Source organism: Leguminivora glycinivorella, chromosome 2 (genome assembly GCF_023078275.1).
Source record: "Leguminivora glycinivorella isolate SPB_JAAS2020 chromosome 2, LegGlyc_1.1, whole genome shotgun sequence".
In the NCBI taxonomy this organism is placed as follows: Eukaryota; Metazoa; Arthropoda; class Insecta; order Lepidoptera; family Tortricidae; genus Leguminivora; species Leguminivora glycinivorella.
Window position 1 is genome coordinate 24,757,775 of NC_062972.1, and position 16,687 is coordinate 24,774,461.

At 35.3% G+C, this 16,687-nt stretch overlaps 1 protein-coding gene across 1 annotated transcript in view; it reads right to left on the bottom strand.

The window, feature by feature from the left end:
- LOC125241851 (Down syndrome cell adhesion molecule-like protein Dscam2) overlaps window positions 1–16,687 on the bottom strand; it is an 87,593-nt gene that overhangs the window by 9,661 nt on the left and 61,245 nt on the right. Inside the window, 2 exon segments of the mRNA XM_048150533.1 lie at window positions 13,512–13,625; window positions 14,862–15,016. Of these exon segments, the coding sequence (XP_048006490.1) occupies window positions 13,512–13,625; window positions 14,862–15,016 (269 nt within the window).

Sequence of the window (16,687 nt, forward strand, 5' to 3'; positions counted from 1 at the left end):
ACTAAAAAGCCAAAAATAATAAACCTTCGAATTCAGATTTCTTATCGGATTGCAATAATCTAAACATCCAAATTATAAACAAATCAATTATTTTTGGAGTCGGGGCCAGCCTGCGTATGGTTGGGTGGGGCAAACAGGAAATAGCAAGGCGACGAACAGGTCTGGTACCGACTACAAAAATAATTGATTTTTTTATAATTTGGATGTTTAGATTATTGCAATCCGATAAGAAATCTGAATTCGAAGGTTTATTATTTTTGGCTTTTTAGTTTCTCCGTGTTTTGTAACACGCTTTTTTTGAAGGCGGTTTTATTTTTTATATGTTTACGTTTGCAATAAGTACCTATAAGCAAAATGGAAAAAATTGTAAGCGATAATGCAAGGAAGTACTTTTTACCCTACCGACCATAGCGTCGAGATACTGGTTATGTGGGTTGTATGAAGTTTCCCCAGTATAAATATTTATATAGGTAAAATACAAACATATTCGTACCTACTACCTACGCTGTGGTCGCTGTGTAACAATTCTACAATAATTGCAAGAATTTCTTTTAAAACAATAGTAATATGTGTAAGGTACAGTCAGCCAAAAAAGTGGTTTACCACTTTTCGATCAATAGAGTCGAAAAGTGGTAAACCACTTTCTTGGCTGACCGTACAGCAAATAGATCAGTTACAATGGCCCCCCAGTCGAGAATTGCCCCGCTTACCTACAAAGAAACCTACGGATCCAAATGAAAATCTTATTTTTTGTAAACGTTTCAATAAGAATACTTTTATTACGCGGGCGAAGCCGCGGGTAAAAGCTAGTATAATATATAATATCGATCATTGATATTTATTGCAACCTATCAACTCTACACTTTACAGTCTAGTTCAGTCAGTCTGTGTTCTAACAACATAGTTTCATAAACAGAAAAATACAGTGATTTAATATCAGTGTCCTTGTCATCAATTACATCATACACCGCACAACAATAGCTACATTAGTATGGATAGGACAGTCCGCAAATCAAAGTGATTGGCAGCCTCCGCGCGCCAGTAACTGGCGCCCGCATCCCAAACGGCGGAGCCAGCAACTATAACAATGGAGTTCCAAATGCAGAGTTGTCACTCTAGCTTTGTGCTTTGTATGAAAATGGAGGGCTGTTGGATCTAAGTTTAGAATTTGGAATAGCTTTCGAGTAGTTCGAGTTCACCGACGGTGTATTTTGTCCTTGTACCAAAGAAACAATTGAAGTATACTTTTAAACGATACTAAATCTCCAGAGATCGTCAAAATATCCCCAAGGATATTTTATTTAAACTTTCAGTATGTAAAATAAATGTGTAAAGGGAGGGGCATTATTACGTGCGGACGCTGAGGGGAAAACCGGGGAAACAAATAATGAAAAACCTATTACAAAAAGAACTTATTTTTTTAATTCTAAGAAAAGAAAAACGCCAAAATAACGGATTAGGAACAACGTTTTCACCCCGCACCGACAAAATACAAAACTTATTAATATTAGACTTGTTAAAGATAAATAAAGACTGTATCAACTTTGTTTTATTTGCTATTACCGATAAAATACAAGCCAAGACTTAATAAGGCACATAATAAGGTACACATTTTGTCCTAAAACTCGACGTAAAGCATATGGTTTAGACAGTATTGACTTAATCCTCCCGAGTACCAATTACAATTCCGGACAAATGCTACTAGAAAATTCACAAAGTGCGTAAAAGACGATACGATTGCGAAAAAAATTGTATGGTGCGAACCTCAACGACACATGATCCACAAAGCAGAATATCTGGACATAGTCTAGCCACTGTTATTTAAAAAATATAGTTCAGGATCTGTGTATGGCGGCCATTTAGAGAATGTGGCATGGTGCTTACTCTAACTCCGACTTTGATGTCGAATTTGACTAGCATACATTGTTTATATCGATCTGGTTTAAGCACTGTTCAAACACCATGAATGTCAATTAGACTTTGGCCTATGGCTAATTTTTTTATCTGTTTCTCTCATCCTGCTAGCATCAAAAATTTACGGCAATCCGGAACGTTGCTCAAAATTGCGTTTTTTTAAATTATATAACTTCGCCGCATTTATTCTACAAGTACCCAATTGGAAAAACCATGGAGACGACTCTTAAAGAATATATTTTGGCAGCATATTAACCTTTGTTTGTTGAAATCGTACAAAGATTCATTGAAATATTCTCAAATTAAGCCAGATAGGGGTTGTCTTTATTTGCTAACCTTAATGAAAGTACCATAAAGTCCCTAAAATAAAAAAAATATCAGACCTTCTTATATCAAATAGTACTTACCAATACCTTAAGATCATACTCTCGGATAATAATACAAATTATGCTGTCAACATTTAGACGAGGTTTGTTTTGTCCTTATACTTAACGATACAGTCCTTACTTCGGAAAAGTATATAACACTGGGATAGCAAATACTTTCGGAGCGTTGTCATCTAATTATTATTCTAGTTATACACACAATTACACATACACATATCTCTTTAGAGGTATAAGTAATATCTAGCTCGCTGAAGTCACAAAACAGTCAACTCAGATTCGGCTACTGTTGCCAGCCTTGAAATATGAGACCGACCGAATTTATTCCCGACATCCAAAATGAAGATGTCTTAATTGGATTTCCGACTTCGTGTCTGGTAATTAAATTCTGAGTTCCTGTGTAAGTAGATTATAATAATATTTCGGGTTGATGAATAAAAGTTTGACGTTGATGTTCCTGAATTTGTTGACAATGCGAAAGTTTCGGTACCAAGTTTTGATGACGGTAAATGTAATTGCTGTCATTCAGAAATTAAGTATTTATAATCAAGAGTCACAACATTACGTAATGACTTTTAAAAAACATATTCTATATTGAGTTTTCTTCCCGTATTTACAATGAGGAGGCAAACAGATTTTTCATAACATCAGGGTACGTAGCCGAATGGCACAAACGCTCACGAAACGCTAACGAAACGCTCACGAAACGAAACGCTCGTAGATATTATCTCTATCACTCTTGCGTATTGGCGCGACAGAGCCAGACTACCTTTCGCGGGTTTCGTCTTCGTTTTGCGTCGCAGAAATGCCATTCGGCTACGGCACCAGGTGGCGCCACCATAACTGCCTGCCGTCGCTGTCAAATCACATAAGGACCTCCTGGGCAATTTTGACAGTGACCAGTGGACACATATGACACTCTGGTTAATAGTTTAAAACGCGATAAAAAATAGATTAAGTACTTGAAATTGCCCCCAATCGAAATTGCTCCGGTGCACCATACATTTTTCGAAGTTTTTCTAGGCTTGGTACCTAATCGTACTATCCTAACCTAGATCCAAATTACCCTCAAAAACATTTTCATGTGCTATTCGAGTTTTTAAATGACAATCCAGATCATTTCGTTTTATTTATTCCTTTAATTTAAGTATCTATGAAATAAAACAAAGACATAAAACCAACTTGAATCAATAAAAATAACAAAATATTCAATAAGGCGCGTACGAGACTTGATTAACGAAGTCCTTTAATTTCCTGTTACAATAAATTGATTCATATAAAGGAAATTAATATCCTGTTCTTACTTTATCCCACGTACGGATAGACAATATAAATTTGGAATGTATTATATATAAGAATACAACGATATAATAAGGGTTCTAATGAGACCCTTTAAGGTAAGTATTCTTTAACAATATGTCTATTTCAATTTTATGAATAACATTATTTTTGTTTTGTTATTGCAATTACGTTACAATTTCGTCTATGTACATCTCATGTTTTTTCCCATTCCGTTACCATTTTTTCATACATTTTGTATGGCGGTAAAGGAATGGAAGGTTTGAAAAATGTATGGAAATCTTTTGACATGAATCGCGTAAAAAATACCCATGTTACAAAAAAAGTGGAGTGGAAAACTTTGAATAAAATGGCCCAAGGACACGTTGCCAGCCTTGCTAGCATACTGTTGACGCTGCGTTCCGATTGAAATACAGTCTGGCTCCGTCGCCATTACAGAAAAACGATAGGGAACGTTTACAAAAAGAAAGCGATTGTGACGTTGGCTAGGTATCAAGACTTCCCGCCCTATATATTTCGAATTGTTAATGCGATGTTTATAAATTGAATATCAAATAAAAGCTGAAATTATATCTCAAGGAAAATAATGTTTCAGCCGCTTCGGTTCTCAATTTCTCATTATTAAGAATAGCGTATGAATATACGCGGTAACAATGATGCAAAACAAAACGTATTTTTACTTTTAACACAAGTTTTTATTTACCTAACATGAAATTTTTTTAATGTGTAAATAAGTGTACAAACGACTATATTTATACAGGTCAAATCGTGAAAGTTTTTGAAGCACTTTCCGACTAAGAAGATGATAAGCATTAAAACATGTAATAATTAAACAAAGTGACCTAGACGTGTTTGGAGTTTCAGTAATTATTTTGATGAGAATTAGAGGCATGCCAAACTAAGTTGACAGTGATTTTGTTTTTTTTTTTTTTCGCCTGTACTAGGGTTAAGCAAACACAATAATTTCAAATTATACGGACGGATTTGTCAAAATCGCTACAAACAAAGCTTGATCTATTTGCCAGTGGAAAAATGACAGTCAGCGATAAGTCTTGTACCAAAAATTTGATTTTCGCCAAAAACTTTTTAAAAATAGAAAGTTAGAAAGTCTGCTTAGTAGTTAAAACTGAGCACCGTTGCGAAATCTAAATAAGATTCGAACAAACGTTTCGACATCTGAAGCTACGGCCGCGATCAATTCCGTCCCAGTTACTGCGAGCATTGCTCACTCTGCCGGCAGTCCTGACTCGGCTGTGGGAGTATTCCAGCAAAAATTGCTTGGAACTAGTGCCGCAAAAGTCCTTCTGACGTGTCCTTTATGCTAGGGAGTGCATGTAGGCCGTTATTTTTAATATGTTGTGTGTCAATAGTTTGTTTTAGATTTTAGTTTAACTTACTACTATTATTATGTATCTTCTAGCAAGTGGAGTAAAAAAAGCGCTTAGCAATGGTTTTGCAGGTTCTCTGCTGCGTTTGCGAATAAAAATATTGTATTCCACTCTATTCCTTCCAAGTGGCATTACTTCAAAAGTAATCAACCGCCATCATATTACATAAAAATTTAGTATATTAATTAGTAGTTTAAATGAATGCTATGCCCGCGCCGCCCACGCCCTTACGCATTAAATTTTGAATATGAGTTTATAAAACCAACGAAATGAGATTCGTAAAACAACCACAAGAAGTATAATTATATAATTTTATGCTGGCATGCGGTGTCTAACCACATTTTACAAAACCAGTACCTAATATGAATATGTGGGAATAATATAAAATCATTTTCAACAATCTCAATTTCGTGTACCAAGTTAATTACTTTTACCAATTTAAATCGATAGCAGAATAAGCATGTTTAAAAGCAACAGAGAGACATTCAGTGAGATTTATCTCGGCCTGTTTCCTCTCTGAGTTGGCGCAGATCTGAACCGGACTTTATGTTAATTAAATCAACTTTTTAAGCAAAATACATTTTCTTTTTGCAATTAGAAACTGAACAGTTTCAAATTAAAAAAAACTCGCTTTCGGTTTATTTTAGGCTCTTTTCAGAAAAGGTTAAATATGAATATGCTACCGCTTTTTATAACGCGTGTTAATTGATTCAGAGAAAAGAAAAAATCCAGCTTCTACAATGGCTTTTATTATTGGTACAGAAATTAATTAAAAATTTTAATATTCTACTCGGCAATTCTGATATCAGTAATTATATTCTTAAAACTCGGTTCTTTATATTTATACGTATTGTTCCTAAGACCTAAAAGGGCCATTTTAGGGTTCTCGGTTCTTATATTTCTCCGATTTTTATATTTGTTCCTAAGACACTTCTAACGGGTGGGACACTTGTACGTAATTCTTTAGTATGTGCGACTTATTTATGCAAACTCTGTTAGTGACACACATATTAGTTTACATAGAAAACAACAAATTACTTGACGTACTTTCATATTTATAGTGAAGGCGGAGATAATACTTCATCAAAATAAATAAAAAACCACAATACATTTTTGCAACGGGTGGGACAAAAAATTGACATCCTTGATACACATGAATCGTATAAATGAAAACTCTGCTATTTGATATTACTTTTTAATACATATTAAAATTAAATTTTTAGTCAACAAACTGAACATATCATATGAAAACAAAAATTGACATATTATTTAGTATTTTTTTTTATAAAAAATAAATAAAGTGTGTCACGGGTGGGACTACCATTGTCACGGGTGGGACACGTACGTTTTATTAGGCAAAATGAGCGGCTTATAAGTTTTTTTTTGTCGATATTGATGCTAAAGTTTCATAATCAGAGTCACTCCAACTGCTCAAGTCTGTATCGGGGTATATATTTGAAACTCTGAGCTTGAAAGCTTCGCACCTTTTCAGATCCGAATTAGCAGTAGTGCCCACTAATAAATCTTCGTTGTTATAGCCTTTAAAAAAGTGCTGCGACTGTATTTTATCAATACCAGTGGCGAGTTCCCATCTACAATCTAGGATTCTCTTGTTAGTCTCGATTTCTTCTTCTGACAGATGTAAGATGTTGATGTTTTTAACGGTCTTACACGCTGCAGCCACAAAATCTTCAGCGTTGTTTATTTCAACTTTCCGCTGCTTAACTTGGCTCCAGACAGCTCTTTTTACTATTGCACCTACCCCATCCACGGCTCCTTTGCCATGGGATGTAGCAAAAAAGTACCAGGATCCAATAACACCAAAATCCTGGGGCATGTAACACAAATTGTTGAAATACAAGCTGTTTCTTTATAAAAAAACGGTTAATAACACGTGAAATAGTTGTAAATTGCACAAACACGTTCTTAAATCAGTACTTATGCTTAAGTAAACCCACCTTATAAAACCGTCCCACCCGTGACGAAACAATTGTCACGGGTGGGACCGATTTCAACAGCTAATAGATTCCAATTTTATTGACAGAAAGGGCCTGGCCGGACTGCCATGGTAAAATCGCCCCTGGCTAAATATGAAATATTGATTGCAGGATTATTCGTATTGTTACTACATGTACTACTACTGGATATTATGCCTCAAACTGTTTCCGTTTACGAAAAAAATTAAAAAAAAGAAATTTTGTTTTTTATTTTTTTCTTTAAAACCGCGTATCCGATTGAGTTGTTCTTTGGATATTTTATAGATATATTAGGGATACATCAATAAAAAAAAATTAACTTCCTGACTTTTTGTTAAATACATTTTTTTTTTAATTTATGTTTTAAATATTTTTTTACCACATACGAGTTAGCGACACCTACTATATTTTTATATAATAATCGCCATTTTATACTCTATTACATATATTTTTATCAAAAATATTAGTTTGGATCAACAATGTCAAAATAAGTTATTTATATATTACTAGTATTACCCTTTAGTACGTTGCTCCTGGAAAGTGATGTATGAAAATTTTGGCATAATTAATGGAAGATTTTTTTTTAATTGGGATATGTAGATTATAGGCCGAAATTATTTTTCATCAACCCTCCCCACCCCTCCCCCCTCTGCGTCACCCCTCTACCCCCCTTAAAGAGCCGAAAATGCGATTTTTCTCGATTTCTGACAAAACCGATGAAGATACAAAAAAAGCGTGTAGGAACGAAATACTTAATAAATTTACTACAAATCTCTCATAAACACTTTAGTGCTAGCACTTATAGTTTTCGCGCAATCCGTCACGAAAGTTGCTCCTTTCTGCAATTTTCTTTAATGAATGATAAGTTTTCTCCTTAAATGCTTACGAAATCGTCGGTTTGATAGTACTAAAATATTATAAACTCAGAATGAATTTCAGGGGAAAAAAATCACTACCATGGGTGGGACTTGAACTCACGGCCTCTAGATTGATAGATAAATGACGCTAGGGGTACCATTGATTCATATAGTAGAAAGCTGAAAGATTCGCTAGAAACTAGGGATGAGCTTTTGGTGGCTCAGTTGGTAGAGCCCTCGAGTTTCTATCCGGAAGCCGTGAGTTCAAGTCCCAACCATGGTAGTGATTTATCCCCTTAATTTTATTATAGTCATGAGTTTACAATATTTTAGTCGTATCAAACAAATTTCGTAAGCATTTTGGGACAACACTTTAATATTCTTTAAAGAAAATTGCAGAAAGGAGCAACTTTCGTGACGGATTGCACGAAAACTATAAGTGCTAGCACTAAAGTGTTTATGAGAGATTTGTAGTAAATTTATTAAGGATTACTTCGTTCCTACACGCTTTTTCTGTATCTTCATCGGTTTTGTCAGAAATCGAGAAAAATCGCATTTTCGGCTCTTTAAGGGGGGGTAGAGGGGTGACGCAGAGGGGGGAGGGGTGGGGAGGGTTGATGAAAAATAACTTCGGCCTATAATCTACATATCCCAATTAAAAAAAAATCTTCCATTAATTATGCCAAAATTTTCATACATCACTTTCCAGGAGCAACGTACTAAAGGGTACTAGTAATATATAAATAACTTATTTTGACATTGTTGATCCAAACTAATATTTTTGATAAAAATATATGTAATAGAGTATAAAATGGCGATTATTATATAAAAATATAGTAGGTGTCGCTAACTCGTATGTAGTAAAAAAAATATTTAAAACATAAATTAAAAAAAAAAATGCATTAACAAAAAGTCAGGAAGTTAATTTTTTTTTTATTGATGTATCCCTAATATATCTATAAAATATCCAAAGAACAACTCAATCGGATACGCGGTTTTAAAGAAAAAAATAAAAACAAAATTTCTTTTTTTTAATTTTTTTCGTAAACGGAAACAGTTTGAGGCATAATATCCAGTAGTAGTACATGTAGTAACAATACGAATAATCCTGCATATCAATATTTCATATTTAGCCAGGGGCGATTTTACCATGGCAGTCCGGCCAGGCCCTTTGATATCAGTATACATAAAGTTTTATTTTGTTACACTAGAACTAATTTATAAGTTTCAAACATAACCTTAAAGTCAGTCATTGAAAAACAAAACTTATGTATGTTTTCGTAACGGGTGGGACCACTTGGTTATTGGTTTTATTCATTTTTATTTTACAACAAAATTACTTACGTTTATGAAAATCCGCCAGCACGTATTGATTAGTAATTAAAATCAACGTAATTTTAATGACAATAACCGCGGCAAAGTTTAAAAAAAAACTGATGCCACAGTGTAGCCAATATGAAAAAAAAGTACCATAAATACGTAAGGTTCATTAATCAATGTTTGCACGTTTATAAAAAAATTAAAAATATGAGTATACTTTTTATTTTTACGGAAGTTTGAAATTCGAAGTATTTTTTATCGATAAATATATTAGTTGATGGTTTACGAAATACTATTAAAATAAACTTCAAGGTTTACTTTTCTGTAGAATCCCCCAGGGGCCACTTTTGGGGGGTAAAATTGAAAATTAAAAATCAAAGTTATTAAAACTATATTGTGTTACATATCAAATGAAAGAGCATTTTATAAGCATCTGAAATATATATTTTTTTATATTTTTAATTTTGGTAATTTAGAAGTAATTTAAGAAAATAAGAAAAAAAATACATGAGATAGCCCTCTACCTGTAGATTACAGGAAAACCTATTAGAAATCTACAGTCAAGCGTAAGTCGGACTTAAGAGAAAAAAACTCAGATTACGAATTTCACTCAGTGCCGCTGCAAGTAGTTACTAAACGTCTCAAAATTTTGTAAGCGCGTTGGACAGGTATAAAACTACTTAGCGTAAAATTTTCAAAAAAATACATGAGATAGCCCTCTACCTGTAGATTACAGGAAAACCTATTAGAAATCTACAGTCAAGCGTAAGTCGGACTTAAGAGAAAAAAACTCAGATTACGAATTTCACTCACTGCCGCTGCAAGTAGTTACTAAACGTCTTAAAATTTTGTAAGCGCGTTGGACAGGTATAAAGAAATTAATTTCTGTTTCGTTTGTTTTAGAAATTATTAAAAAAAAATTCATTTGCCAAAATGACTTAAGTTCCTACTAAAAAGGAGGCGCTTAAGACCGTTTAGAACTTCACTGACCATAATATTGCCAACATAGGTCCAAAAAAAGGTGTATATATACGAAAACAAAAAAACTGTGCCACCGACAACCAAAATCTGAAGTCCATTTTGCTCTATCTCTTATCGTTTCCGAAATATACGCAAAATCTTGAAAGTACGAAATTTAGTGTACGTTGCCATCACATGTCGTCAGGCGCTCATGACCTTTTTGTATGGAAATGTCGAAATCCGACTCGCACTTGACCAATTTTCCTAGAAAGTTGTGTTTTATTATAGTTTTGAAGGAGGTTTCTTGTTTTTAACCACCAACGCAAAAACGACGGAGTGTTATAATAATAATAGGTTTAACGCTTGACGTGTCTGTGTGGCATCATAGCTCTCGAACGAATCAATCGATTTTGATTTAGTTTTTAATGTTTAAGGTGAATTCGTCGAGACTTTTTTTTTTGTACCACGTAGGTGGCAAACAGGCATACGGTCCGCCTGATGGAAAGCGGTCACTGTAACCTATGGACGCCTGCCACTCAAGGAGTGGCACATGTGCGTTGCCGACTCATTAGAAACTTGTACAAACCTGTACTTAGAAGGGGCCTGGGTGCCGACGACTCAAAGGACAATCTATTGTCCTAATTAGTTCCGTAGGTCCTCCCGTCGTCAGCATACCGCACCCTCGTTGAGCTCTGGCTGCCTTACTCACCGGCAGGAACACAACAATGAGTAAGGTCTAGTGCTATTTGACTGTGGTCTTTTGTAAAGCGGAGGTACTTCCCCAGTTAGACTCTGCTCTACCTTAGAGTATATTCAATTTAGTATTAGAGTTATCAGTCAAGATATTCAAATGCAGCGCCATCTATTATTAGTTTCGACAACTTTTCATGTGACTTTCCAGGCCTAAAGGTTCGCACAAGTCTCAAGTCGCGTAAATTACTTAGTAAATTTTGCCGAGAGATGGCGCTAAATACAATAATGCTCATTAGAGTACCTACACTTCTAGCCAAAGACATATATAACTCCGTATAGACAGATAAAGTCTAAGAAAAAAACGTACTTACCTCAGTACCATACAGAAGAAGGGTACGCTCAGCTAGATGGCGCTAATATTAGTATTTGACATTTTAAAACATATCAAGCTAAGAATATGGGCCAAATTGTCAAAACTGAGGTTCAAAAGTCTTAAACCTACGTCGAGAGATGGCAGTCTATGCACTGTGATTACACATTTTACTTTGACTCTAACTCTATAATAATACTCGATCTTCTTTGCTTCTAGCACACCTCGGACACTGGCGATCAAATATATTGAAAGAGGCGCATTCCTAGCACACAGTCTTAGCTCGTGTAGGTGAACGTACTATGCTTGTATGAGTGAAATATAACAGGTCGACTGTTCGTGTTTTTGACAGGCGGTAACTGTAAGGTAACCGAGAGGGGGTTGGCGGCACTTTCAGCGGGGAGCGGGAGTGGCCATACTGTACGATAGTACTTTTTATTATACTGTGCTTCTAGACAAGTCTTATATGAGTACCAATTGTGGTAGGGGATAGTGAAAAAATAAGATCAAATCCCTCAGGGGCAACTATGGGCGTAGCGCAAGGATTTTATCGTCTATCGCGCGACCATGCTTCCCGTGCAGCAAGTAGATAAACTGTGTGATAGTCTGGGCAGTGCGTGCTTTGCCTTAGGTCAAGTTGCAAAGTCTGTGGCTCCAGAAGTAGCCTGGACATCCTATTTCGCCACTGTCCATTCATTAATACAGTACGGTGCGGAGCTCTGGGGACGTTGTGCCGCTCGCTCGCCGCGCTACAAGTACATGTCAGCGGCCGCGAGTTCGCTGCCCATTCATTGGCGACGACCTTCGCGCGGCGCAATAAAATTCAATGTTGGCTGCTCGCGTGCGGTCCGTTTGTTAATGTAGGTAAGAATTTAGAATGGCGGCATTTTGTGAATATCAAAGGAGTGAGCCCTCTGTACTGGTACTACTTATTATATATTCTGTGCCAAAACTAACAACATGTGTTCCAAGTACAACACTCGAAATGCCGTGAGCGTCAGAATGGCGGGTGTACATCAAGCAATCCTGGTGTGGTATACGTCAGGAGTTAGTGCTAGCAATGTGCCAAATGTGCGCCAAAATTCGAGCAATGTGCTCTTTAAACTCCAGAGATATTTAAGAAATTAATGATACCCGCCATTCTGACGTCAGGTTGGCGGGTGCACTTCCAGTTCTAGCTAATGGCTGCCTACTCAAGGGTGAAAGTACTGCCTAAGGTTAGTGCTCGCAATGTGCTTCCACATGTATGAAACACAAACTAATTCAGAGAGCCGTTGAAGAGTAATATGGGATTGAATAAATATATCTATAACGGCTGCTGAAATAAAATAGCAATGTTCATTGCCTGCAATGCAGCATTAACATGCAGGCGCTTTACACAAAAAAGTGATACTTATATAAGCTAAGGGTGAAGTCACATCTATCAGCATCGAGCCGCATTTTGTGTCATGAGAAATCGTTCGTTAGTTGCGTAACTACGCATGTTCATACTAACGAGTGTATATTTAAGTGTCACTTTTTTGTCCTGTACTAAGTCCTGGTTTGGGGAAGGTCTGCAGATTTTGACAGTATATTTTGTTCTTCAGAAGCGAGCAGTGAGGGCAATATATAACCTAAGCCCGCTTACCTCGCTACGAGACCGTTTTAGGGAAGTCAACATCATAACACTGCCCTCGCTTTTTATTTATGAAGTTATCATGTACGCCAGAAAAAAATATTTAAATTATAAAAAAATTTGCGACATACATAATTATAATACACGAAACAAAAATAAACTTGCAGTGCGCCGCATACGGTTGGCCAAAGTGAGGAAGTCGTTTATAGGCCAATCGATACATTATTACAATAAGATACCTAGTCACATTACAGACTTACCAGACAAAACTTTCAAAACAGTTGTAAAAGCACGATTAACTGAAAGATCTTACTATAATGTGTCAGACTATTTGAAGGACAAACTTGTTTGGGTGAATTGCAAAATTGTAACTTTAGAATAAATAGGCATTAGTGTACTAGTAATAAGTGTAGTAGTTAGTAGTAAGTAATAACAGTTGTTTTAGTTGTATGGAAAAACCTGACGGACATAAGTGTATCTTGCATACCTATATGGGAAATAAATAAATATAATAAATATAAAATATAAAATGTTGACAACTACAAAAACAAGCACGACCGTAGTCTGGAACGTTAAATTAAAGAATTAAGACATGCTTAGTTCTTTTAAGCTCAAAGCTTTGCAAATATGAAGTATGTAAGTAGGTACCTATTTACGGACAGTACCTAATCCATTATTTCAGTGTTATCTTGGAATTATTACAAAATAAAAGTAATTTTACAAAGGCAAGATTTACCTGTATCGAATCGGGGTCGCCCAGGCAGCCGACTTGGCAAGTCTTGATTCTCCACGTGGTCGAAGGTTCGGAAACCCAGGGCAAACTCGGCGTAGGGACTGATTTCGAACATTTCTGTTCGAAAAACCAGAATTATAAATGATCAAAAATCATTATCAAAAACAGATAAAAACTAAATAAAATCTGCCTAAAAATGTTTGTTAGTTCATAAAACTTATCCTTTTTCATATAAAATAAAGTTAATATAAGAAAATGAAAATTCACACCTCTTAATAAGTTATTAAGAAAATAGTACCTAGATATAAATAAATATTGGGGACACCTTACACAGATCAACTTAGCCCCAAACTAAGCAAAGCTTGTACTATGGGTGCTAAGCGACGATATACAATAATATACATACTTAAATAGATAAATACATACTTATATTACATAGAAAACATCCATGACTCAGGAACAAATATCTGTGCTCATCACACAAATAAATGCCCTTACCGGGATTCGAACCCAGGACCGCGGCTCAGCAGGCAGGGTCACTACCGACTGAGCCAGACCGGTTGTAGAAATAATTACAACAAGGATAAATTTAACTGAGGTTGTCCACCACAGAATGCTTCAAGTGTAATATGGTCCGTTCCATCTGAATCACTATTTATGACAAAGGCTTTCGAAACACTTCAAAATAGTTTGGTTTTCCATTCGTAATATGACTTTCATCCCTCCGCATCATATTACAGAGTAGTACTCTAAGGGCCACTTGCACCAAGCCTCTAATCCTAGGGTTAACCCACCATTTTATATGGTTAAGTGGTTGGTGTAAGTGGGCCTAAGCAGTAAAGGTATTACGAAAAAGTGTGCAGAAGTGGGAAGAAAAATTGAAGAAAAGGTGGCTGGACTGTGTGAGAGATGGTATAAAAGGAATGCAAGAAAAATACATGATACTCCAACCCCAAGTGAATATGAGGAAAGTTTTCCATTGTCATCTAGATATGTAAATATTTAGGCTATTCCCTTTAGTCTTACCGCGTAGTTTTACCAGAACCACTGGGAATTTTCTTCCCAATAGACTTACCAATAGTAAGGGCTAAGCAATAGGTAGGTAAGGTTTGTTAGGCACCTATAGATGTCCGAAGGGCAAACAATCTAGAAATAGGAGCCTCGCGCCGCGGGGTTCCTCGAAACAGTTGTCGCGTCTGGATTAGTACAAAAAAGTAAAGTCTTACAATCAGTAAGTCTATTGGGAAGAAAATTCCCAGTGGTTCTGGCAAAACTACGCGGTAAGACTAGAGGGAATAGCCTAAATGGAATGAGGGAATGGGTCAAATATTTTACTAACTTAGAAATACTTACCATTCTTACTGGTCTTCCTATTGTGAACGGGCGACGTGTATATCCGCGGCGTGTGCGCATACCGTTCCTTGTGCTCTGACTGTGACGTCATACTCTCGTTCCGGGATTTCACGTCCTCGGCTATGGAGTGACGGTATTGGGACGAGAAGCTTTGCCTAAAGAGAGATCAAGATATGTTATGGAAGAGCCCAAACTAGTTAAGACCGAAAATAGAAATATCGAAGAATTATTGACCAGCCTGGAGTCGTGAGGAGTGCCCTAGGCTGGGATCGAACCAGCGTACTCTAGTTACAAACCGTCGCTGCGCGTGCAAATTTCGCTATGTGTTTTTAACCTACTTTACAGGAGACACAAAAAACTGTTTATTTCGGCAATTACTTAACATTAATAAATCAATATTTTTATGGCATAAGTATTTTCACTTTTGCATACATTAAGAAATTACTTGAAATTATATTTTAGTTATTATAAGGTTAAAAAAATATTTTTTCATAAATATGTTACATAGCGATTATAATTTGAGTCGTAAATACCGGTATGTGTCTTACAATCACATAACTAGATTTTATTCTTAAGGAACAAAATACAGTTTGTGCACTTTATCGTCACATAGTTATTTAATCATATGATTTGAATTAACTATGTTGTTGTTTATTTGTAATTTATCAATTCATTTTCGAATAAATTATTTCAGAAAAACCACGATTTAATACTATAAGCTTAATACACAATACTATAATAAAAAACTCGATTTAATTAATATATTACTTTACTACCAATATATTACAACTATAATAATATATTTATTCCATTAATTTTTATGAATGGAGGTTATTTCAGTTACAAAGTTGCTCAATGTGGTATTATGTAAACATTTACGTATTGAATAAGTTTTCATTATGCATGTTTAACTTGAAAAAACCGGATAATGCTAGTCTGTCTCGAACACCGAAGGTTACGTGTACATTTTACTATTTTTTTCTCACAACTATATATTAATAATCATGTACTGATGTATGGTGTAATACGATTTATTTTCCAAATTTTATAGTTTAGGTCAACCGGAAGTACCCTATTAATTTTGACTTCCTTGAGAGTGTAGATTTTTTTTCAACTCAATTAACCTATGTTGTATTTACTTGGAAATAAGGTTTTTTTACAGCTTCAAGGAACGGTACAGTACACTTGAGTATAGGGTTTTTCCGAAATAAAGAATATTGACAAATAGATAAACGGATTGACAAGAAAGTACATAATTGTACAAGGGTTCCATTTTTCCCTTTTGATCCGAAAAAGATAAAAATCTTTGTCATTCAAAACTTTATGTGATTTCTCAATTCAGCTTTTTTTCATTTATTAAACATTTCATTTTCATTACATACATACATACATACAATCACGCCTGTATCCCATGAAGGGGTAGGCAGAGCACATGAAACTACTCAAGTTTCAGTGCCACTCTCATTAATTTATTGTAAAATGTTTCCAGAAAGGATAGGTCGATCTTATCACACAAAATTTCATACAAAACGATGTCTTGCCACTTCAAGGCAATGATAAATCACTTGCTATTTTTTTGAGTTACTTAGCATACATTTATCTTATTTCGATAGTTTGTAATATACGTTTACACACACTGAACCCTACACGAAATTTCTCAGTATACTAAACACTAATAAATTTCTGACAGTTAATCTTAAAAATCAATTTGAAATGATTTATTTTTAACTAATATTAAAAAAAAACTATTCGGTCAGAGTGAGTACTTTCAGACATAGTCTCAATAAAAAGGGAAACTACACTCTGTCTCATTTATAGAGGTTATA